General features: G+C 38.5%; 1 protein-coding gene across 15 annotated transcripts in view; it reads left to right on the top strand.

Annotated features, from left to right (window-relative positions):
* TUT4 (terminal uridylyl transferase 4) overlaps positions 1 to 25,913 on the top strand; it is a 130,331-nt gene that overhangs the window by 4,124 nt on the left and 100,294 nt on the right. For 8 of the 15 annotated variants that reach the window (XM_045799539.2, XM_045799534.2, XM_045799528.2 and 5 more), the window contains exon 1: positions 17,522 to 19,987. The exons of 1 other annotated variant lie outside the window; for it this stretch is intronic. In XM_045799539.2, coding sequence (XP_045655495.2) covers positions 19,975 to 19,987 — 13 coding nt within the window. In that variant the 5' untranslated portion in view covers positions 17,522 to 19,974. Of the gene's footprint in view, positions 1 to 3,454; positions 3,604 to 10,672; positions 10,755 to 13,481; positions 13,555 to 14,313; positions 14,477 to 16,291; positions 16,569 to 16,588; positions 19,988 to 25,913 lie in introns of those variants that run through there. 6 more of the 15 variants (XM_087865880.1, XM_087865881.1, XM_045799535.2 and 3 more) reach the window with 6 other exon arrangements.

Below are 25,913 nucleotides of genomic sequence, written 5' to 3'. Positions count from 1 at the left end.
GTTTAATATGCTTATTTACTAAGATTTTATTTTTAAGTAATCTCTATACCCAATGAGGGGCTCAAATGCAGAACCCCCAGATCAAGAATTGCTTGCTCTGGGGCTACTGGGTGGCTCAGGTCATGATCCCGGAGTCCTGGGTTGGAGCCCCACTTCGGGCTCCCTGCTTGGTGGGAAGCCTGCTTCTCCCTCTCCCCTGCCTGCTCCCCCTGCTTATGCTCTCTCTCTGTGTCAAAAAAAAAAAAAAAAAAAAAAAAAAAAAAGCGTGCTCCATGGACTGAGCTAGCCAGGTGCCCCAATAGTCTGGTAGTTTTAAGTGGGCATTTGAGTTACAATGATAATAGATAACTTACTGCAATTTTACGATGTGTAATTTCTTTCTAAAGATCTTAAGTATTAACTCAGTCTTCCTAACAAGCCTTTTGTATTATCCTCATTTACAGGTGAGGAAGAGAGGTACAGAAGGGTTAAGTATCTTGGACAAGATTTCACAGCTGGTTCACTGCAGAGTTAGCATTTGAACTCGGGGTATCTGAGTCTGAAGTCAGAGCTCTTAACCACTGTGTTGTGTTGTACCTTAAGCTTGGGTTGTCAAAATTTAGTATGCAAAGGGTGTTAAGTTCAGCATAGCTACATAGGTTGTCAAAAAATACATTGTAAGAAAAAATATATTTTAAGAAAAATGTGAATTATACATATAATAGTGAAATCTGCTTGCATTTAGTCAGTCTTACCTGTATAGTAGTTTAAATAAGTGTCATTAAAATTGCGCACTCAGGGGCACCCAGCTGGCTTAGTTGGAAGAGCTTGCTATTCTTGATCTTAGGGAGCCCCGTGTTGGGAGTAGAGGTTACTTAAATAAATAAACTTTAAGAAATTAAAGTAAAACTGATCAGTTATTAAGTATTTGAGCTTCAGTCTTCTGCTGAGTGTTAGTTTAGGCTAGTGGTATTCAAACTCTGGGGACCTTTTTGAGGGGATCTCTGAGTCACAACTCTTTTCATAGTAATATTAAGATAATATTTGCCTTTTTCCCTCTCCTGTCATCTAGAAAGTAGAGTGGTATCTACACTATATGTGAAAACTTTGCTTTGATGGCTAATGGAGTATGTAATAGTGTATTCTTTGTTAAAATTTTTTTTTTGATATATAGTTTATAGTATCATAAAACTCATCCTTTTAAAGTATAGTGTTAAGTATATATTATAAGGTTCTGTAACCATCACTCCTATCTAATTCCAGAACATTTTCATCTTTACAATAAGAAACCCTGTGCTCATTAGCAATCACTCCTCATTCCCCTCTCCTCCAAGCCTTTGGCAACTATTAAGCTATTTTCTGTCTATGGATTTGCCTGTTCTGGAATCATATGTGTAGCTTTTTGTGCCTGACTTCTTTCACTGAGCATAGCGTTTTCAAGGTTTCTCTGTATTATATTATGTGTTAGTACTTCATTTCTTTTTATAGTATTGCATTCTATGGAATGTATTCTGTGGAGATACCATGTTTTGTTATCCATTCATAATTTTTTTTTAAAGATTTTTTTATTCATTTGAGAGAGAGAGCACAAGCAGGGGAAGAAGCAGAGGGAGAGGGGGAAGCAAGCTCCACACTGAGTAAGGAGCCAGACGCAGGGCTTGATCCTAGGACCCCAGGATCATGACCAGAGCTGAAGGCAGACGCTTAACCATCTGAGCCACCCAGGCGCCTCTGTCCATCATTTAATAGTCATTTGGGTTGTTTCCACTTTTTGGCTATTTTGAATATTATTGCTATGAACATTCATGTAGGAGTTTTTGTGTGAGAGGTGCCTGGGTAGCTCAGTTGGTTGAATGTTTGACTCTTGATTTTGGCTTAGGTCATGATCTCAGGATCATGAAATTGAGCCCCACATTGGCTCTGCGAGTGTGGAACCTGCTTGGAATTTTTTTCTCTCCCTCTCTCTCTGCGTCTCCCCCCTCACATGCTCTCTGTCTTCCTCAAAAAAAAAAAAAAAAGTTTTTGTGTGGACGTATGTTTTCATTTCTCTTGAATATACACACCCGGGAGTGGAATTTCTGGGTGTTTTGATGAATTTATGTTTAACTTTAAAGATTATTTATTTATTTATTTATTTAAGACAGAGGGAGAGAGGGAGTGTGTACTTCTGTGAGCAAGTAGGGGGAGGCAGAGGGAAAGGAGAGAATCTCAGGCAGGCTCCATGCTGAGCTTGGAGCCTGAGGCCCTGAGATTGTGACTTGGGCTGAAACCAAGAGTCAACCAACAGTCGGACACTTAACCCACTGAGCCACCCAGGCACCCCCATTTATGTTTAACTTTATGAGGACCTGCCAGACTCTTTTCCCAAGAGGGTGCACCATTTTGTATCCCACTAACAATGTATGAGAATTGTATTTTCTCCACATCCTCACCAACACTTGTTATTGTTCATCTTCTTAATTATAGCCATCCTGGTGGGTGAAATGGTATTTCGTTGTGGTTTTGATTTGCATTTCCCTAATAACTAATGATGTTGAGCATCTTTTCATGTGCCTATTGGCCATTTGTATATCTTATTTGGGGAAATGTCTATTCACATCCCTTGCCCATTTATTTATTTATAAAGATTTTTTTTAAAAGATTTGTCAGAGACAGCGTGAGTGCACAAGCAGGGGAGCAGCAGGCAGAGGGAGAAGTAGGCTTCCTGCTGAGCAAGGAGGCAGACGCTTAACTGACTGAGCCACCCAGGTGTCCCTATTTTGAAAGATTTTGTTTATTATTTGAGAGAGACAGGCAAAGAGAGCAAGAGAGGGGGTGGGGGAGGGGCAGAGGAAGAGGGAGAAGTGGACTCCCTGCTGAGCAGGGAGCCTGGTATGGAGCTCCATCCCAGGATGAAAGCTAAAGGCAGACACTTAACTGATTGAGCCACCCAGGCGCCCCTCCTTTGCCCATTTAAAAAATTAGGTCATTTGTTTTTTTATTGTTGAATTGTAAGAGTTCTTCATATATTCTGGATACTGGACTCTTATCAGATACATGATTTGCAAAATTGTTCTCCCATTTTCTTTAAAAAATTTTTTTAAAATATTTTTTATTCATCCATTTGAGAGAGAGAGCACAAGCAGGGGGAGTGTCAGGCAGAGGGAGAAGCAGGCTCTTCGCTGAGCAGGAGCCTGATATGGGGCTCGATCCCAGGACCCTGGGATCATGACCTGAGCTGAAGGCAGATGCTTAACCAATTGAGCCACTCAGGCACCCTCTTTTTAAAAATTTTAAAAATTGTGGTAAAATATACCTAACATAAAATTTCCAATTTTTAACTATTTCTATGCATGCATTCAGTGACATTAGGGACATTCACATTGTTGTGCAAACATCACTGCTGTCCATCCCTTAAACTTTCATTTTTCTTTTCTTTCTTTCTTTTTTTTTTTTTTTTTTAAGATTTTATTTATTTATTTGACAGAGAGAGAGAGACAGCCAGCGAGAGAGGGAACACAAGCAGGGGGAGTGGGAGAGGAAGAAGCAGGCTCATAGCGGAGGAGCCTGATGTGGGGCTCGATCCCAGAACGCCGGGATCACACCCTGAGCCGAAGGCAGACGCTTAACGACTGTGCCACCCAGGCGCCCCAAACTTTTTCATTTTTCATAAACCAAAACTGAACCCTTTAAGCAGTAGCTCCTTAGCAACTACCATTCTACTTTCTGTCACAATGAATTTGACAATTCTGTGCAATTAGAGTCATACAGTATTTGTCCTTTTGTGACTGAAATTTCATTTAGCATAATGTCTTCAAGGTTCTGCCATGTTGTAGCTTGTATTAAAATTTTCTTTCTTTTTAAGGCTGAATAATATTACTCTGTTGCATGTATTTACAACATTTTGTTTATTCATCTGTTGATCAAACTTTGGTTGCTTCCATCTTTTGGCTATTGTGAGTAATGCTGCTGTGCACATGGGCATACAAATATCTGTTTCAGTCCCTGCTTTCAGCTCTTTGGGTGTATACCCAGAATTGGAATTGCTGGATCATACAGTAAATTTACATTTAATTTTTGGAGGATTTGCCATATTTTTTTTTTTTTTCATTTCCTTCCTTCCTTCCTTTCTCTTCCTTCCTTTCTCTTCCTTCCTTTCCCTTCCTTCCTTTCTCTTCCTTCCTCTCCTTCCTTCCTTCCTTCCTTCCTTCCTTCCTTCCTTCCTTTTTTAGATTTTGTTTATTTGTTAGAGTACAAGCAGGGAGAGAGGCAGGCAGAGGAGAGAAGCAGGTTCCCTGTTGAGCACGGAGCTGGATGTGGGACTGGATCCAAGGACCCTGGGATCATGACCTTAGTGGAAGGCAGCCACTTAACCGACTGAGCCACCCAGGTGTCCTGGTTTTTTTCATTTTCTTGAGTAAAGTATGTTTTTGAAGCATGTTAAGTTTTCAGTTTTGATAGTTTGATTTCCATATTTTTTCTTTGGTTGCTTGTGCTTTAGGAGTCATACCTAAGAAATTATTGCCTAATCCAAGATTATAAAAATTTATACTCTGTTTTCTTTTAACAGTTTTATAGTTCTAGCTTTTACATTTAGGTCTTTGATCTATTTTGAGTTAATTTTTGTATGTGATGCGAGGCAGAGGTCCAACTTTATTCTTTTACATGTGGCTGTCTAGTTGTTCCACCATTAATTGACAAGATTATTCTTTCCCTTGTTGAATGGTCTTGGCATCCTTGTTGAAAATCAGTTGATAGTATATGTCTGTTTATTTGTGGATTCTCAGTTGTTTCTGGATTCTCCATTGATCTGTATGTGTATTCTAGCGCCAGTACCATCCAGTCTTGATTACTGTAGCTTTGTATAAAGTTTTGAAATCTGGAAGTGTGAGCCCTCCAACTTTGTTCTTTTTCTTTTTTTTTAAAAGATTTTATTTATTTATTCAACAGAGATAGAGACAGCCAGCGAGAGAGGGAACACAAGCAGGGGGAGTGGGAGAGGAAGAAGCAGCCTCATAGCGGAGGAGCCTGATGTGGGGCTCGATCCCATAACGCCGGGATCACGCCCTGAGCCGAAGGCAGATGCTTAACCGCTATGCCCCACCAACTTTGTTCTTTTTCAAGATTGTTTTGGCTATGTAGAATCCCTTGCAATTTGATACGAATTTTAGGATCAGCTTGTCAATTTCTGGCAAAAAAAAAAAAAAGTAGTTGGAGTTTTGAAAGTAGTTCTGTTGAATCTGGTGATTAAAACTGGGGAGTAGTGTCATCTTAATAATAAGTCTTCCAGTCTATGAGTATGAGATGTTTGTGCATTTACTTTCATTTCCATTAAATAGGCCTTTACCTATTTATTTCAACAGTGTTTTGTAGTTTTTAGTGTACAAGCTTTGTACTTTTGTTGAATTTATTCCTAAATACCTTATTCTTTTTAATGCTATTTTAAATGGAATTGTTTTCTTAATTTCATTTTTGGATTGTTCATTGCTAGTGTATAGAAATGCAACTGATTTTTGTATATTGATTTTGGAGAGCAACCTTGCTGGGGTCATTTATTAGCTCTGATTTTTTTGTGTGGATTTCTTAGGATTTTCCGTATGTAAGATCATGTCATCTGAAAACAGACATAGTTTTACTTCTTCCTTTCTGATCTGGATAGTTTTTATTTCTTTTTCTACCTGGGTAGTACAGTGTTGAATAGAAGTGGAGACAGTGGACATCCTTGTCTTGTTTCTGCTCTTAGAGGAGAGAACATCTAGTTTTCCACTATTAAGTATGATGTCACTTGTGGGTTTTTCTTAGATGGCCTCTGTCAGGTTGAGGCAGTTTCTTTCTATTCCTAGTTCACTGAGTGTTTTTATCATAAAAGTTTGTTAGGTTTTATCAAATGCATTTTTGCATCTTTTGAGGTGACTGGTTTTTGTCCTTTATTAATATGGTATATTACATCGATTAATTTTCATATGTTGAACCAACCTTGCGTTCCCGGGACACATACCACTTGGTGTCCTGGTGTATAATCGTTTGGTTTGCTAGTATTTTGTTTAAAATTTTTGCATCTATATTCATATGAGACGTTGGTCTATAATTTTCTTGTAATGTCTTTGTCTGGTTTTGGTATTAGGGTTATAGAATGACTTAATAGTGTATTCTTGTATAGAAAAATTTCTCAGTTTTAATATCTAATGACATGAGTATCAGTAGCTATAACCCACACAAAAAAGTTCTTTGGATCTTCAGTAATTTTTAAGAATATAAACACATCCTGAGATCAAGAAGTTTGAGACTGCTGGTTTAGGTGAACAGACCTACCCTAGTGCCTAAGCATTGAACCTAAAATTGGAACTCTTGTTTCTTATAGTCCTAAACCAGTCCTGTTTGTGTCACTTTAGGCAAGTCACAAACTTAGGGTGCCTCATTAGTGTATGAAATGGAAATACTGGAGCACCTGGGTGGCTCATTTGGTTAAGCGTCTGCCTTTGTAATCTTCCTGTCTTGGGATCAAGCCTCCTCAGCAGGGAACCTGCGTCTCCCTCCCGCTCTGCCTTTCCTCTGCTTGTTCTCTCAAATAATAAATAAATAAAATCTTTAAGTCTTATAAGACTGTATTAACTTCATAAATGTGTAAAGAGAAACGAATGAGCATACTAGACGTATTAGCTGATGTTGTATTTTCAAAAAATTTTTTTAAAACTGAAAAATTTGTAAGAGCTCTGGATATTTTTGCAAGAACTTATGTTATTATGTGACAGTGTCTTGACTTCTGCCACATAGATTAAAAAAAACGTTAGTTTGTCTTTGGAACTTGTATTTAAGTTTTCTCTGATAGTACCAGTTTTAAGCCAGTGATTTTCAATACATGAGAGTTATACTTCCCTTAGGAAGGCATTTTATAATTACTAGGAACCACTCACAGTTATCATCCCTCTTCCTCATTTTTTGTTCCTCTTTGTTTCTGTTGGGAATATATATTCTGTTTCTCAGGTGTATTAGAACAGAAAAAAGATTGAGAACTATTACTCTATCCGAATCCTATACGGGATGTAGCTTATTTTCCTTGCATCTCAAAGCCAGGAAACCAGACCCATATTTTTCTACTTATTATCTATTTATTCTTCTGTCTTTGTCTGTAGTCCTCTTCTTTTAAGACTGGTAGTCTGCTACCTATGTTTCTTATCTAATTTGGCATTTTTGTCTAGGAACCTCTGGGTCATTCTCTTGTATTTACTGATACCCGATGTCATTCTTGACATTGTATTGGCACTTGGACATTGAAGGTCATCTAACACCGTAACTTTATTCATCCTTAATTTCTGTATTCCAGTGGTACTCGCTTCTACATTCTTTGACACACCTACTCATATGGTTAAAAAATGGTTCTGCTTCTGACCAAAATCTCAAAAATATTTATATGTATATCTTTCTCATGTCTTTAGTTTTCTGATCGGTCCTTAATCTCTATGTAACATCTTTTTGGCTTTATCCCTTTCCCCCACTCATACCATTACTGTTTTTTTCCCTTACTCTTTTGAAATAGTCATTCTGTCAGTCCCCTACCCAGTATGAATTTAAATATTTGCTAATTGTATAAATTAGTAGACTCGTATTTTATATATTTAGTTAGGTCCTTAACACAGTGTGGCAGAATTTTAGTTAGATTTCTTTCTGTTCCTCACATTCGCTATTGTTTTACTCCCGTCTTAAGCCCTCTACTGCCCTCTGCTTTTATCACTGAGTCCTGCCTTCCCTTTCTTAGAATAGTGTTAAAAAATTTTGTCTGCACAGTTCTTTGAGGTAATGATAGGTGGTCCTGGCAAAAGGGACTTCTTTAGTCAAATAAATCTGGGAAGTGTTGTAAATTATCTCTCTCTTGGAGATTTGTGGTGCTTATTAGCATATTGAGGAGTCTGAAAGGTTCTTCTGGAGAGAAACTCATTTAACTTTAACACAACCTCTCCCCCTTCCCGACTCTACTAAAATTGCTTGTGGTAAGGCCCTAAATAAGCTAATACTTTTTACTACTATTGATAATTACTATTACTTACCTTATTGACTTATCTCATTTTCCTCTCCACTCTTTTCCTATTCTGAAGTTAATCTAAACAGAAATTGTGCCACTCTTCTGCTTATCAGTCTATGCCTTCTTTTTGCTTAAAGTGTAAACTTGAGTTGGTATGTAAATGTGTGCACCAGTTTACATTCTCAGTTCATCTCCTGTATTCACAATTATGCATGCTATTTTATGGTCCTAAAAAGCTTGCCAAAATTTTATAAATATATTTTGTTTAGTATTACAAATCTTATTATTAGGTCTTATCCCTTCTCTCTCTCTCCTAAGTGGAAGTTCTTTCTTAGCCCTCTGTTAATTTCCATGAGAAAGGCTTTTCTAAGGCTCTTTCCGCAGGGTTTCCATAACATGTGTCACATAATATATTGTCATTATTTGTTTATATGACTGTCTCCTCTTTTACACATGAGTCCATTATTGATCATTACATCTTCAGCTTTTAACCCAGAACCTTATATGTGAATGTTGTCAAATAATCTTTGTTAAAATGAATTTCAGATTTATATTTATTTACCTGAACAAATGCAGACCCAGCTATATAATTTGCAGGGTGAAGTGCAAAATGAAAATGCAAGGACTTTCCTCAAAAAGTAGGGAAAAAAGTGCCATTAAAGTTACTAAAATATAAAGCTTTTTCCTTTTTTCCATGATCTTCTTCTCAGCTTGTTATAGTGATCTACATTTACTTTTATTATTTTTATTTATTTTCAATTTATTTTTAAATGTCATTCTAAATATAGAACAATTAAATTTTTTTTAAACAGATTTGAGAACTGTGCATGCAAGAAAAAGAGAAAAAGTGTGTGTGCATGTGTGTGTGTACACGTGGGGAAAGGTAGAGGGAGCCCTATGCAGGGCTTCATCCGAGGATCCTGTGATCATGACCTGAGCCCTGAGACCAAGTCAGACACTTAACTGACCGAGCCACCCAGGCATCCCTAGAACAATTAAAAATTTTAAATTAAGTATAAATTTTACTGTTCATCTTTATATTGTTCAGTGTCGTCTCTAAGTGCATGTATAAGAACATTTAACTCTTATACGGAATTGCTAGTATTTCATAGCTTGTGCCTGTATATTGTATACTTGTATATTTTATTTTATTTTTTACCAGGGAAAACACTGCACAGGTCTTAGGTATTTTTATTTCACTTATTTATTTATTTTTTAAGATTTTATTTATTTATTTGAGGGAGAGCACATACAAGTAGGGGGAGCAGCAGGCAGAGGGAGAGGGAGAAGCAGGCTCCTGGCTCAGCAGGAAACCTGATGTGGGCCTCGATCCCAGGACCCAAGGATCATGACCTAAGCCCAAGGCAGACACTTAACCAACTGAGCTACCCAGACACCCCTATTTCACTTTTTTTTAAAGATTGTATTCATCTCTTTGAGAGAGAGATATGAGAGCATGAGCGGGGAGGAGAGGGAGGAGCAGGTTCCCCGCTCACCAGGGAGCTGGACGCGGGGCTTGATCCCAGGACCCCCCGGATCATTACCTGAGCTGAAGGCAGGTGCTTAACCAACTGAGCTACCCAGGCACCCCCCCTCCCCCCATTTCACTTCTTATACTTGCACATTCCACCAACACACTCTACCTTCCTTTTTTTGTTCTTTTTCTTTTTTAAGTTTTATTTATTTAAGTAGTCCGTACACAGTGTGGTGGGGCTTGAACTCAGCAGCTTTGAGATCAAGAGTCCCGTACTCTTCCAGCTGAGCCAGCCAGGCACCCCAGTATGTTCTACTTTTGACTTTGGCAGGACTGAAAGGGAAAGGAACTGTGGCTTGTTCTGTCTTGTCCCTTTCCTTCTGTGTTAGCAATTTTAGCATAAGTGGTTGGTTAATACAGTGAAGCAACGAGAGTAAGAAAAGATACAATAGGGTTTGTTTTTGGGTGGGTTTTTTTGTTTTTTGGGGTTTTTTTTTGGTAACGTTTTTGGTCACATTGCCTTTCTTTCTTTGAAGCAAGGTATGGTTCAGGTAGAAAATGTGGCTTCTTGGCTTACTTGGTTGTAGACAACATGCTTAGCTTATACTCACCTTGAGTCCTGCTGAACTCCTACATAGGGTGGCTCCACTGGGATTCTGTGCTAATGGTGCATCACCAAAGCTATATAAAAATGAGGTGGGAAGGAATGTGGAAAGGAATGCATTTTGCATGTATCTCCTCTGCTCCCATATATGTTCTACTGTCCCATCAAACTACAAAACACAGGGGCATCTGGGTGAGTCATTCGGTTAGGCGTCTACCTTCAGCTCGGGTTGTGATCTTGGGGTGCTGGGATGGAGCCCTGTGTGGGCTCCCTGCTCAGTGTGGAGTCTGTTTCTCCCTCTCCCTCTGCCCCTCCACCCAACTTGTGTGTGTGTATTCTTTTTCTCAAATAAATAAATAGAATCTTTAAAAAAGAAAAAAGGCTACAAAACACAGATTCATGTAAAATTAAAAATTTCAAGTTGATGACAGCAGTTTTAAGTACAGGGTCTTTTCTGAGCAGGGAGCCCTATGTGACTGCATAGATCACATGTTCCTGAAGTTAGCCCTAAACAAAGGGATTGGAGGGAAATAGTAACATGCATTGAGACAAAGAGGCTGCCATATTTCATGTTGTACCATTGTGATGAGAATTGTTAATACTTTTTTATTTTTAGGTATTCTGAGGGTTGTGTTCCTTATTGCCTGAAGTTAGGTGCAGTCGAGTGACCTGTTTCGGTAAACGAAATGTGAGCAAAGGTAATCACTGCTTTTTCTTCTCTCCCTGTTTTACTAAAAGTGAGAGGTTAGCAAAGCAGCTTGGAATGTTGAGCAAATGCATGAAGGATAGCTGCCTTCAGAGCCACCTGAATTCACAGAGGATTTTACATGAGTTGATAATCAACTTGTGTTGTGGTCAGCATTGAGTTATAGAGGCAGTGTAACTTGGCTCATTCTGAATGATTGTCAAATTTCAAAAGCCTTGTAGGACCAGGACAATTACATATCACAATTTTTGGATCTATGGGATATACTAGGTATCCCCAACAAACAAGTAAACCCACTCAAAAAGGTATATCATTATAAATACTCAGGAGCTAATAATAATAGATTGGTAATAGAAGGATCAAGAGCTCTCTGGTGAAACTTGCATCACAGAGCTCTTCATCTATAGAGCTAGTTCTTGATTATTTAGAAAGATGAAAAGGAAATTGTGGCTTGGGTAATTTGGGGACCCACAGAATCTCTATCTACATCTCATTAGGAAAAGAACCCTCAAACAGTTGGCCATCTTGGGCCAACAAATTGCTTGTGAAAAGAAGCATAACGTAAATTTCTTTTGACAATTGCTGGTAAAAATTCTAATATATAATAAAATGGCCCAAAAGTGTACCAGATGAACAATGAAGGAAAAGGATTGACTAATCCAGAAAACCTACATAATTGGGGGCTTTCGGTGAATATCTATGTAATTAATTTGGAAATCCCATTTATTCAAACTGGCCTTTTTGTGAGAAGTGGGCACAGTTCCACTTGCCTTTGATCATAAAAATTCTGTCAGTTGATTTTACCCATATAAAATTTATTTTTTTTTAAAACTTTAGCTATTTAAGAGTGATTAACATTTAAAATTTGAGGTCCATGATACCTTATATATGCTCAGTGCACATTATTTTGATTAAACTTTTTTGAGTTTTAAGTTTTTTTATTGTAAAATATACATAACATAAAACTTAACATTTAAGTGTACAACTCAGGGCATCACTACATTCACAATGTTGTATCATCATTACTATTTTCAGAACTTTTTTATCATCCCAAACAGAAACTCTGTACCCATTGAACAGTATCTCCCATTCCCTTCTTCGCCCAGCCCTTGATAACTTCTGTTCTATTTTCTGTCCCTGTGAACTTATTTATTCTGAATATCTTATAATCAGAGTTTTACAGTATTTGTCCTTTTGTGACTGACATTTAATTGAACACAATCTGGGTGGCTCAGTCAGTTGGGCATCTGCCTTTGGGTTGGGTGGTGATCTCAAGGTCTTCGGATTGAGCCCTTCATTGGGTTCCCCGCCCAGTGGGGAATCTGCTTGTCCCTCTCCCTCTGCCCCTCCCCCTGCTTGTGCGCTCTCTCTCTCTCTCTCTCTCTCAAATAAATAAAATCTGAAAACAATGTTGTCAAGGTTCATCCATGCTGTAGCATGTTTCAGAATTACTTTCAATGGCTGAGTAAAATTCCATTGTGTGTGTGTGTGTATATATATATATATACATATATATGTATATATGTATATGTGTATATATATATATATATACACACACACACACACCACATTTTGTTTATCCATTCATCTATTAGTTATTTGGGTTGCTTCCACCTTTTGGCTATTGTGAATGATGTTGCAATGAAATGAGCATACAAATAAATATCTGCAGAAATCCCTGCTTTCAGTTCTTTGGGGTATCTACCAAGGAGTAGAATTACTGGATCGTATGGTAATTCTGTGTTTAAGTTTCTGAGGAACTGCCAAACTGTTTTCCGTATTGGCCGCATCATTTTATTCTTACCAGTGGTTGCATGAGGATTTCAAAGATTTTTATTTATTTGAGAGAAAGCGAGGGAGAGCGAGAGCAAGGAGGTTGGGGCCGGGGGAGAGGCAGAGGGAGAGAAAGAAACAGGCTTCCCTCTGAGCAGGGAGCCCGATGTGGGGCTTGATCCCAGGACCCTGGGATCATGACTGAGCTGAAGACAGACATGTAACCAACGGAGCCACCCAGGTACCCTGCATGAGGATTTCAGACTCTGCATATCCTCATCAGCATTTATTATTTTCTGCTTTTTTAATAATCCTAGTGTGTATGAAGTGGGTTTTTTTTTTTTATAGTTTTGATTTACATTTCCCCAGTGACTAATGATGTTGAGCGTCTTTTCATGCACTTATTGATCATTTTTTTATCTTTGGAGTAATGTCTATTCAGGTCTTTTGCCCATTCGTTAAGTGGGTTGTTTTGGGTTTTTTTTGTTGTTGGTGTTGACAAGTTGTAGGGGTCTATATATTCTGGATACTAGACCCTTAATCAAATATATGATTTGGAGAATTTTTTCTCCCATTTTGTTGGTTATTTTTTCACTTTTTTGGTAGTGTCCTTGCTGAACAGATGTTTTAATTTTTTTTACCGGGATGTAATTAACATATAACATTATATTAGTTTCGGGTGTACAACATAATGATTTGATATTTGTATATATTGTGAAATGATCACCACAGTATAGTTAACATCCATCACCACACAGTTACAAATTATTTCTTCTTGTGATGAGAACTTTCAAGATTTATTCTCTTAGCAACTTTCAAATGTATAGTGTTATTAACTATAGTCACCATGCTCTACATTATATCCCCAGAACTTATTTTTTTTAATAACTGTAAGTTTGTACCTTTTGACCACTTTGACCTATTTTGCCCACTTCCTTCTTCCCAGGCCCAGCCTCTGGCAACTGCTAATCTGTTCTGTGTATCTACGAGTTCATTTTGTTTGTTTTAAGAGTTTACAAGTAAGTGAGATCATACGGTATTTGTCTTTATCTATCTCCCTCCTTTAACTTAATACCCTCAGGGTCCATCCAAGTTGTTATAAATGGTAAGATTTTCTACTTTTTTATGGCTGAATAATACTGCATTGTATATACATGCCACATTTTCTTTATCCATTCACCCACGTGTGGACACAGGTTGCTTCCATGTCTTGGCTATTGTAAATAGCACTACAGTTAACATGGGGGTGCAGATATCTTTTTGAGGTATTGTTTTTGTTTCCTTTGAATAAATGCCCAGAATTGGAATTGTTGGATTATTTGATAGTTCTTTTTAATTTTTTGAGTACCTCCACACTGTTTTTCATTGTGGCTTTACCAGTTTAACATTACCACCAACAGTGCACAGGGATTTTTTTTTCTCTCCACATCCTTACCAGTACTTGTTATTTCTTGTCTTTTTGATAATAGCCATTCCGATGGGTGTGAGGTGGTATCTCATTGTAGTTTGGATTTACATTTTCCTGATGGGTAGTGATGTTGATCACCTTTTTATGTTCTGTTGGCCATCTCTGTGTCTTCTTTGGAAAATGTCTGTTCACATCCTCTGCCCATTTTAAAATCTGATTGTTCGTGTTTTATTGACCTGTTGAGTTCTGTGAGTTCTTAATATATTTTGGGTATTAAGGCCTTGTCAGATACATGATTTGCATCTATTTTCTCCTATTTTGTAGGTTGCCTTTTTTTTTTTTTTTTAAGATTTATTTATTTATTTGACAGAGAGAGACAGCCAGCGAGAGAGGGAACACAAGCAGGGGGAGTGGGAGAGGAAGAAGCAGGCTCATAGCGGAGGAGCCTGATGTGGGGCTCGATCCCATAACTCCAGGATCACGCCCTGATCCGAAGGCAGACGCTTAACTGCTGTGCCACCCAGGCACCCCATGTAGGTTGCCTTTTTTATTTTGCTATGCAAGAACTTCAATTTTTTTTTTTTAGAGATTTTATTTATTTATTCAACAGAGATGGAGACAGCCAGTGAGAGAGGGAACACAAGCAGGGGGAGTGGGAGAGGAAGAAGCAGGCTCATAGCGGAGGAGCCCAATGTGAGGCTCGATCCCAGAACGCCGGGATCACGCCCTGAGCAGACGGCAGACGCTTAACCTCTGTGCCACCCAGGGGCCCCAGAACTTCAATTTTTTAAAAAGAATTATCTATTTATTTTAGAGTGCCCGCATGGGTGGCAGGGGAGGGGAGAGAATCTCAAGCAGACTCCCTGCTGAATGTGGAGTCCCAACTCAGGGCTCAGTCTCACCACTCTGAGATCATGACCCGAGCCGATCTTAACTGACTGAGCCACCCAGGTGCACCAGGAGCTTTTTATTTTTTTTATCTTTTTAAAAATTTTAAAAAGATTTTATTTATTAAAGAGAGAGTGTGAAAGAGAGTGAGAGAGAAAGAGAGAGAACACGAGCAGGGAGAGGGGCAGAGGGAAAAGCAGACTCCCTGTGGACATCGGGCTCAATCCCAGGACTCTGGGATCATGATCTGAGCTGAAGGCAGATGCTTAATCGACTGAGCCACCCAGGCGCCCCTATTTCTTTTTAAATATTTCTTTTTAAATATTTATTTGAGAGAGAGAGAGAGAGTGTGTGTGTGTGTGTGTGTGTATGTGTGTGTGTGAGGGAGGAGTAGAGGATAGAGAGGGAGAGTGTTAAGCTGACTCCATGCTGAGCACAGAGGCAATGAGGGAGGGGCTCTATCTCAGGACCCTGAGATCATGACCTGAGCTGAAACCAAGAGTTGGACCCTTAACTGGCTTTCCCACCCAGGTGCCCCCATTGTTTATTTCTGAAAATTAAATTTAAGTATATGTATTTTTTCTTTTTTTTTTAAGATTTTATTTCTAAGTAATCTCTACACCCAACATGGGGCTTCAGTCCTGAACCCCGAGATCAAGAGTCACAGACTTTACTGACTGAGCCAGTCAGGTGCCCCATTTTCTTCTTTCTTATACAGAATTACTTACTACATATTCCTATGTGTATTACTTTTTTTATTTAACAGTAAGTAGGTTCTCACTATCACTCCATAGCAGAATAGAGACTTCCTCATTCTGTTTTATGGCTGCATAGTAATATATTTTATGATTTTTGATAGTTTTCCCTACCAATGTGGTATTGATGGTCATTTGAGTCTTTTCCCAGTCTTTTGCTTTACAATTAGTGCCTTTTTAAAAAAGATTTTATGTATTGGGGGAGGGGCACAAATGGGGGAGGAGCAAAGGGAGAGGGAGAATCAGACTTCCCACCCAGCAGGGAGTCCAATGCTCAATCCCAGGGCCCTGAGATCATGACCAAAGGCAGACACTTAACGGACTGAGCCACCCAGGCACCCCCAATTAGTGCTTTGACAAATTATACAATCTACTAATTATAAGTCTTGTCTGATTTGATCTATTTTGAGTAAATATTTATAACTGGTGTAAGGTCAGGGTCCAGCTTCATTCCTTTGAATGTAGATACCTGGTTTTTCGTAGAACCCTTTTTTGAAAAAACTGTCCTTTCCTCATTGAATACTCTTAGCATCATTGTCAGATCAATTGACCACATATGTGAGGGTTTATTTCTGGATTCTCTGTTTTATTCTATTAATCTATGTCTTTTCTATGCCAGTATGATACTGTTTGATTACTGTACCTTTGTAGTAAGTTTTGAAATCAGGAAGTGTGAGTCCTCAACTTCTTTTCTTCCTTTTCTAGATTGTTTTGGCTCTTCAGAGTTTCTTGACGTTCCATATGAATTTTAGGATGAGTTTTTCTGTTTCTGCCCAAAATACCATTGGGGTTTTGTAGTGATTGCCTTGAATCTGTAGATCACTTTGGGTACTTAATAATATAAATGATTGGTGATAAGTGAAGGAAACGAATGGGTGAGTACACAGTGGGCTGCACATCATGAATTCTGCCCAGTCTCCACCTTTTGGCAGCTCTTCGGAAAAAACCTGAACCGTTCTTGGGATTTTGGAGCTTAATAATGGTAAGCAAGGGGTATAGTGCTTAATCCTTTTAAGTGAATGATGAACATTGTAAGAGGTGTGTCTTCCAGTTTTCCACTCCCTGGGGGCTGTAAGTCACCAGAGCTTAAGTACTTCCTAATTTCCCACCTCAGTTACCTGAAGGCAGTGATTAAAATCTGAAAGCCAATGCAAGGAAGAGGTAGGCAGGGAAAATAGACTGGAAGGAATCCATGAATTTGGGATTGCACCATTTGTTTAAGTCTAATCTCTTTCAGTATTGTTTTGTAGTTTTCTGTGTAGAATTTTTTTTGCTTCCTTAGTTAAATGTATTCTTAAGTATTTTATTCTTTTTGATGCTAAAGTAAATGGAATTATTTTCTTAATTTCATAGACGTGATCTTTGTGTTGATTCTGTATTCTGCAATTTGCTGAATTAGTTTTTTAGTTCTGTTTTTGGTGCATTTTTTGGGGGGTGCACTTTTAAGGGTTTTTGTACATATAAGATCATGTCATCTGCAAAAGATCATTTTATTCTTCCTTTCCCATTTGGCTGCCTTTTTTCCCCTTTTACTTGCCTAATTGCTCTAGCTGTAACTTCCAGTTGTACTATGTAAAATAGAAGTGGAAAAAGCAGACATCCTCGTCTTATTCCTGATTGTAGGGGAATAGTTTCAAGTCTTTACCTATAGAATATGAGGTTAGCCGTGTTTTTGTTTTGTAAAATGGCTTTTATCAGGTTTGAGGAAGTTCCCTGCTATTACAAGTTTATTGAATGTTTTTTTTCAAGAAAGGCTGCTGGGTTTTTTCACATGCTTTTTGTTGCATCAGTCAAGCCGATTATGTTTTCCTTTTCCTTCAGTCTGTTAATAATGATTTTTGTATGTTGAACCACCCTTGCATTCTAGAGATAAATCTCACTTGGTCATGGTGGGTCATGGTGTGTAACTCTCTTAATATGCTGCTTGTGTTACAGGATTTCTTTTCCTTTAGTGCCTGCGGTTGTTGGTCATGCTGCTTTGAAGAATGAAGAGGTAGACCAGACGAAGAGTGGTGGGCAGCAGTTTGTTGAGTGATATAGTACAAAGCTGCTGAAGAGGGAGGGGACCCAAGAGGGTTGCCACCGGGAGCTTCTAAGTCTAGCAGTTTCTTTGGGCTTGTTGGCAGGCTCTTTTAATCTCATTAACCCTCTGTGCACCTGTCACCCTATCAGGTTTTTATCATGTACCTATCATGTGGGAAAGGGTGGAGGCTCCTTTCAGGGTGATGTTTAGGGTGGTTTCCTCTTAGGGTGAGGGCCCCTTGTCCTTGCCTGCCTTTCCTCCAACTATCCTTCATTACTTGGTTTGCTAGTATTTTGTTGATGATTGTTTGAATATATGTTCATATGTTAGGGTAATGCTGGCTTCAGAGAATGAGTTAGGAAGTGCCCCCCCCCCTTTTCAATTTTTTTGGGAAGAGTTTGAGAAGGATTGGTGTTAATTCTTTAAATATCAAATAGAGTTCACCAATATAGTCTTTTTGGTTCTGGGCTTTTTGTTGTTGAGAGGTTTTTGATTACTGATTTAATCGACGTATTTGGAATTTTTATTTGTTCTTAACTCTGTTTCGATAGTTTGTATGTACAGTTTGTCCATTCTATCTAGGTTATCCAGTTTGTCGGTGAACAATTGTGCATTGTATTCTTTTATAATCCTTGTTTTTTTATTAAAAAATTTGTAAAAAAGATTTTATTTGAGATAAGAGCAAGCATTAACAGGGGAGGGGCAGAGGGAGAGGGAGGAGCAGACTCCACACTGAGCAGGAAGCCCGATTTGGGGCTTGATCCCAGGACCCTGGGATCATGACCCAAGCCTAAGGCAGATGCTTAACCACCTGAGCCACCCAGGCGCCCTATAATCCTTATTTTTTAAAAATTATGTGAAACATCCCTCTTATATCCATTTTTAGAAAATGTGGTAAAATGTACATTGTTTTCATTTATCTCAAGGTATTTTCTAATTTCTCTCGTGATTTCTTCTTTGACCCATTGGTTGATTTGAGTGCATTAAGTTTTACTATTTGTGAAATTTCCAGTTTTTGTATTGATTTGATTTCTAATTTCATTCTGTTGTGATAAGAAAAGATACTTTGTATGATTTCAGTCTTTTTAAGTTAAGACTTGTCTTCTGGCCTTGCAAAATGGTCTGTTCTGGAGGATGTTCCACATGCAGTAGAGAATATGTGTTCTGTTGATGTTGGGTAGAGGCTTCTGAGTATGTTCTGTCTAATTGGTATTAGGGTTGTTGACGTCTTCTATTTTCTAACCGATTTTCTGCCTGGTTGTACTATCCATTATTGAAAGTAGTGTATTGAAGTCCCCAAATACTTTAAATGGTTTTATTTATTTATTTGAGAGAGAGAGAGAGAGTACAAGCAGGGGGAGGAGCAGAGGCAGAGGGACAAGTAGCCTCCCCACTGACTGAGCAGGGAGTCCAATGTGGGGTTCAATCCCAGGACCCTGAGATCATGACCTGAGCTGAAGGCAGATGCTTAACCAGCTGAGCCACCCAGGCTCCCCTGGATTGAACTTCTTATCAATATATAATGTCCTGTTTGGATCTTGTAATCTTTTTTGTCTTAAAATGTATTTTGTTTAACAGTTATATGACCACCCAGCTCTCTGTAGTACTGTTTGCATGGAATACCTTTTTCCATCCTTGTACTTTTTTTTTTTTTTGGACAGGGAAGGGAAGGCCAGAAGGAGGGGGGAGAGAGAATCTTAAGCATGCTCCACGCCCAGTGTGGAGCCTATTCCAAGCTCGATCTCATGACCCTGAGATCATGACCTGGGCCAAAATCAGAAGTCGGGAGGCTCAAGCGACTGAGCTGCCCGGGTGCCCCTGATTTCCATGGTTTCTGATGGAAAATCATCTGTTAATCTTATTGTGACTACTTTGTACATGAGAAGTCGCTTGTCTCTTGCTGATTTCAAAATTCTCTTTGGTTTTCAAAATTGTAATGGTCTTGGTGTGGATTTCTTTGAGTTTATTTCTGTTTAGAGTTCATTGGACTTTCTGGATGTGTATAATTGTGTCTTTCATCTGATTTGGCAACTTTTTGCCTATTATTTCTTCAAATATTTTTCTGTCTCCTTTTTTCTCTTTTACTCTTTCCTTTGTGTATGTTAGTATGCTTGATAGAGAAGAAAAAAAAATAAGAAACTCAGGAAACTGCAAGGAGCAGAAAAAAATTTAAGAAATACTATTAGTGTTCAGATATAAGAGATGATAGTCATGAGACAAGAACAGAGTGCTGTAAGAAGTAATAATCAGAGAGTTAAAGTTTTTAAAAATGAAAATATGATATACCTCCTGTGCCTCTCTCCTCTACATGTAGAAGAGTGGGAAGATAAAGGTGAAATTTCAGGAAAGAAAATAAAGGTGGAAAATGGAGGAAAAAGGTAAGATAAGTGGAGAATCAATGTAGGAGGCATAAAGTTCAATTAATAGGAACTAGAGAAAAAGAGAAAATGAAAGGGAGGAATGACAGAAGACATAATACAAGAAAAAATTTTCAGGAGTGGGGACTTGAGTTAGAGATTAAAAGAGCCAATGAATACCAAGAAAAATGAATGAAGAAATATCTGTTCCAGGGCTTATCACTTAGAAATTACAGAACACTGAGGGGAGCCTGGGTGGTTCAGTTGGTTAAGTGTCTGACTCTTGGTTTCAGCTCAGGTCATGATCTTAGGGGTGTGAGATCAAGCCCTGCATCAGGCTTTGTGCTCAGTGGGGAATCTGCTTGAGATTCTCTCTCCCTCCTCCTCTGCCCTCCCCTACTCTTATGCATGCTCTGTCTCTCTCAAATAAATAAGTGAATCTTAAAAAAAAAAAAGAAATTACAGAACACTGGGGGAAAAAAAAGAACACCGAAACAAAGAGAATATCCTAAAAATTTCTGTTAAGAAGAAATTAGGTAAAAAAGGTGGAAAATAAGAATGACATGATTTTCTCAGTACTAACACTACAAACTAGAAGAAATCATTGAAACAATACCTGTTGAATTTTGAGTGAATGATTTCTAACCTACAAGTTTAAACCTAATTAAACAAAATATGAAGATAGAATAGACATTTAAAAAGGCATACGAAGTCTTATAAAATTTACTTCCTATTGGGACTTAAGGGACCCAGTAATTATCACTGTTTCCCTTCCTGAATCTTGAACAAATTGGAAAAGACAAAAGAAGCATATGGAGATCAGATTATCAATTTTTAAAAAGATTTTATTTATTTATTTGAGAGAGAACATGCACACGCATGTGAGAGCACAAGCCGGAGAAGGGGCAGGAGAGGGAGGAACAGACTCCCTGCTGAGCAGGGAGCCTGATGCAGGCTTGATCCCAGGACTCTGGGATCAGGACCCTAGCCGAAGGCAGATGAGACCCAGGTGCCCGCAGATTATCATTTTTATTATGGATAAAATTCACTTTGGAGAATGGATTTTTTATTTTCAAGTTGTTTGCTAATACTCAATGTCAGAATTAGACTTACTCAGGCACAGGCACAACTGCATGCCCTGTGTGGGGCTTATACCTGTAAATGTTAGAGTATGAGTGACAAAGTGGAATTCTCTTCTCTATGAACAACAGCTGGATGTGAAGAAGAATAAGAGAGATACTGAGTTTTGCCTACATCATTTTCACAAACTCACTGTTGAAATATGTTACTATGTATCCTTGGAAAAGAATGAATGAGGGGAGTGGAAAGAAGTCCAGAGTGTTATTTTTTTATTTTTATTTTTTTAAAAGTTTTTATTTATTTATTGACAGAGCGAGAGCACAAGCAGGGGGAGTGGCAGGCAGAGGGAGAGGGAGAAGCAGGCCCCCTGCAGAGCAGGGGGAGCCCGATGTGGGACTCAATCCCAGGATCCCAGGATCACGACCTGAGCTGAAGGCAGCTGCCTAACCACCTAGCCACCCAGGCATCCCCAGAGTGTTATAATGGATGCATATCTACATAGAATGAAATGTAGAAATTGGGCATAATTTGCTTTTTTTTCACTTAGCTACTGGAGGATGTGCTCCACCAAAAAAGAGGGAGTAAACTGTGGAAGAGGAAGATAGAAGTCAGTACAAGGGTGGATGATAATTGGTAGGATGATAGTGAAAGGAAGTTTCAGGGTGAAAGCTGTGGTAAAAGACTAGTAGTGACCAGCAAGTGCTGGACAGGGGATGTTCAAGGAGAGAACAACAACAAAAACAAACATATAGACTACGTGATGTGTGTTTGAACATATTGACAGGAAACTTAACGGTTCTGTCAATGAATTATTGATAGGTATGTAAAAAATCTAAGAAAAATGAAGCAATGATTAATTCCAGGTAAAACTGAAAAGTATACCAAAGAGAAATGTGATTATAATATATATATATATTAGTTAATCAAAAGGCTGGGCTACCATGACAGAGAAATCCATTAATACAGTGCCTTAAAGAAGAGTTTTATTTTTCTCTCATATAACAATTGCTAGGTGAGTGGTCACCTGATCCAGATGAGTAGTTCTGTGTGGTCACTCAGTGACCCAAGTTCCATTGATTATGTCGTCCAGCCAAAAGTATGGCCAAGGGTTAGCAGCATTGACTTTACTTGGGCTTATTAGATATGCGGAATGTCAGTCCTCCTAATTAGAATCAGAATCTACATTTTGGAACTAGCTGATTCTGATGCACAGAAATTTGAGACTCAGTGTTTGTATTAGAACATAATTGTTGGCTATATGACTGACGATGGATGACTGAGAATTTTATCCAGTGATACGAGAAGACCATGGAGGAGGTAACAACTTGATCTTAAGGACACACTTAGCTATAAGGAAGGTTGGGAAATAACAGTCTAGTTATGTGCATGGGAGAAGGAGAAAATAAATTTTGAGGGGCATTTAGAAAGTTCTGTAGAATAATATTTGGCTCAGGCATGAATAATACTGTTACATATTATTAAAATCTTCTTCAGAGGATGTGGGTGGGATAGGAACATATGTGTGTGTATAATTCTGTTTGTCTGTCTCAAGGGGAAATGTTTGAGATAGGCAAATTCTTATCTTCCATAGTAGGAAGTCTGTAGATACTATCTAAAGCTAAAACAATTAAGATCAGTATCAGCTTAAGCATGTCATTTAGAAATAGGGAGATAAATCTCAGAAGAAACCACTAAAAGTTGAAAGTAGTTGCTTCTGAGGAGGAGGATGGGTAAAAGTTGGTGGAAAAATACTGTTTTGCTTTATAGTACTGTTGACTTTTTGAACTCTGTATATATATGTATTTGTTTTTTGAAAAGCAAATTGGGTAAAAAAGTTCCTATAGTCCAAATAGGAAATGGACACATAAAAAGTATTAAGTACTGGGTATCTGGGTGGCTCAGTTGGTTAAGCATCTGACTCATTAATTTTGGCTCAGGTCATGATCTCAGGGTCATGAGATGAAGCTCCACCTAGGACTCCTCACTCAGCACGGGGTCTGCTTGTCCATCTGCTCCTCCCCCTGCTCCTGCTCGCCTTTCTCTTTAAAATAAATGAATAAAAACTTAAAAAAAAAAAAAGCATTAAGTACTGAGTGCTTTGAGAAAGGTAAGACTAAAGTTCATAGAAAGAGGTGTATTTATGTAAGCCCAGCTTTAGGTGGTAGGAGTGTGGGGAGTAGATTAGGGAAGGCTTTCTGGAAGAGAGATATTTTCTATTTACTTTCTAAATAATATACGCTATGATGCAATTAAAATGTTTTGGATTTATTTTGTTTTTAAGATGTGAACAATTAAAAGTAATTTAAATGTTCGTTAATCCATTTAATAGGTTTATTGAGTGCCTACTTTAAACTGGGCACTGTTGTAGGCACTGAAGATACAATGGTAAACAAAATCAGAAATGATTTCTTATCTCTTAAGGCAGATACTTAACTGACTGGGCTATGCAGGTGCCCCTAATTTTTTTTAGAGCGGTACAAACTTCTGATGGCTTTCTGTAATCATGTCTTACTATCGTTTCCCTGTCCTGTGGAAGAGTTACTTGAGAAGTAATTATTGCTATGATTAGTTTTTCTATTATTATGCAACAGTTATTTCTCGTAAACTTTCCATACAACTCATTTTAAGTCTCAAGCTCTAGAATTTGTAGCCCAATCTGTCAGTTGAGTGATGGATAACTATAGAAGGGCATCAAAAATGTCCCTTGAAACAATTCCACGTGTGCCTGGGTGGCTCAGTTGGTTAAGCATCTGCCTTCTGCCTTCAGCTCAAGTCACGATCACGGGGTCCTGGGATCAAGCCCTGAGTTGGGCTCCCTGCTCGGTGGGGAACCTACTTCTCCCTCTCCCTCTGCTGCTCCCCCTGCTTGTGTTTGCTCGTTGTCTCTCAAATAAATAAAATATTAAAAAAATATATTCTGGTTTCTGGTAAAGGTTTCAGTTTTCATCAGGAAAAGAAGGATGTGAAGCCATCGGTCTGGAGTGGATATTCTTTTAATCGCTAATGATTTTGAATGTCTGCTAAATACCTAGCATTGTGGTAGTAAGGCAGGCAGAATAGGGAAGTGATAGATATTTGCAGGAGGAACAAAAAACTGGGAACAGAGTCTGATACCTGACAGAGTTTGTGGCCAGTTAAGCAAACTTCTGATGCTCTGTGGTTTTTCATGATCACAAGCATTCTGCTGCTGTTGCTTTGCTTAACTGCAACTTAAATGCACACAGAGACCAAGTTAGCCTGAAATCAGACTGTATCCGCACATAGTAGCTATTGTAGAGCATTTTGTAATATTATGCAGAGTTCCTAGAAATCCCCACTTGTTTCCTGGAACCCCACATGAGTATTTGATGCCCAAATTATAACCACCCAGAAAAATCAGAGCATCACATGTACCCAGTGCTACTTGGATCCTCTGGGTGTGCCTGCACTCCTCCTTCCTTGAAGTGTATGCTTTGACTTTGCAGTAAAGCTTCTTCCGTTATACTTCATTCTGACTTGTCCTTGAATTCTTTCTCACAGCAAAGTCAAGAACCTGGCTCCGGCTGTTGGTTGAGGTCTCAGAGCCTGAGAACTCCCTGAGTTTCTAGTAATCAGTAGGCATTGTAAGGATTCAAGCAATGAAGACATGATTAGAGCTAGAAGTAGAAAGTGGACTGATGTCTTAATGATATAAAACTGAAATGGGATATATTCTAAATACTATTGTTTTCTGTATTCAGACAACTTTTTAAAGAAATTCGTTAAAAAATGCTTTGTATTTTCTTGGTAATAATTGCTTATATAAGGTTAGAATCTCATTTAATCCTCATTTACTACATTCTAAAAATGTAACCAGGAACTAGAACATAGGTCCAACATTTTTATTTGGCTTAACCAATTTTGCTTTGAGTGCACTGGGAAACAGTGAACCTTATTCAAAACCTTACCTCCTCAGAACTTTATTTCTAGGAATTACAACTTTTTTGGGAAAAATTTGTACTGTTGATAGCCTAGAAATAGCAATTTTGCTATATAAAATTATCACACTTTTTTTAAGTGACCTCCATGCCCAATGTGGGACTTGAATTTATGACCCTGAGATTGAGAGTCACATGCTGTATGGACTGAGCCAGCTAGGTGCCCCGCCACCCTTTTTTTGTTTTTGTTTTTGAAGTAATAGGACATCTGTTACTCTCTCTCTCTTTTCCTTTCTTTCTTTCTTTCTCTTTCTTTCTTTCTTTCTTTCTTTCTTTCTTTCTTTCTTTCTTTCTTTCTTTCTTTCTTTCTTTCAAGATTTTATTTATTTATTTATTTGACAGAGTGAGAGTACAAGCAGAGGAAGTGGCAGGGAGAAGGAGAAGCAGGCTCCCCGTGAGCAGAGAGCCCTGCTTGGGGCTTGATCCCAGGACCCTGGGATCATGACCTGAGCTGAAGGCAGACGCTTAACTGACAGAGCCACCCGGGTGCCCCAACATTTGTTACTCCTATAAGAAGATGAGGGAGATTAGAAATTAAGTCTGGTTTTTTGTGTTTTGTTTCTTGTTTTTAATTTGAGAGAGCAAGAGAGTGTGTGTGACCATGTTGGGGGAGGGGCAGAGGGAGAGAGAATCTCAGGCAGACTCCCTGCTGAGCTTAGAGCCCAAGGCAGGGCTCCTCCTCCTGACCCTGAGATCATGACCTGAGCCAAAATCAAGAGTCACTTAACCAACTGAGCTACTCAGGCACCCCAAAGTCTGTTTTTTATAACACATTGTTATTAAAAATTTAAATGTACTTTTAGTTACATGAAACAAATTAAAGTGAAATCTAGCAATTTTCTGAGTCTTGAAGTCCTTACTATTATTCATCTATACTATAAGTACATTGATTTTTTTAAATGTTTGTAGCT

Source organism: Ursus americanus, chromosome 12, assembly GCF_024610735.1.
Source record: "Ursus americanus isolate L20-20 chromosome 12, mUrsAme1.1.p, whole genome shotgun sequence".
Taxonomy (NCBI): domain Eukaryota; kingdom Metazoa; phylum Chordata; class Mammalia; order Carnivora; family Ursidae; genus Ursus; species Ursus americanus.
This window is presented reverse-complemented; position numbering and strand designations above follow the sequence as displayed.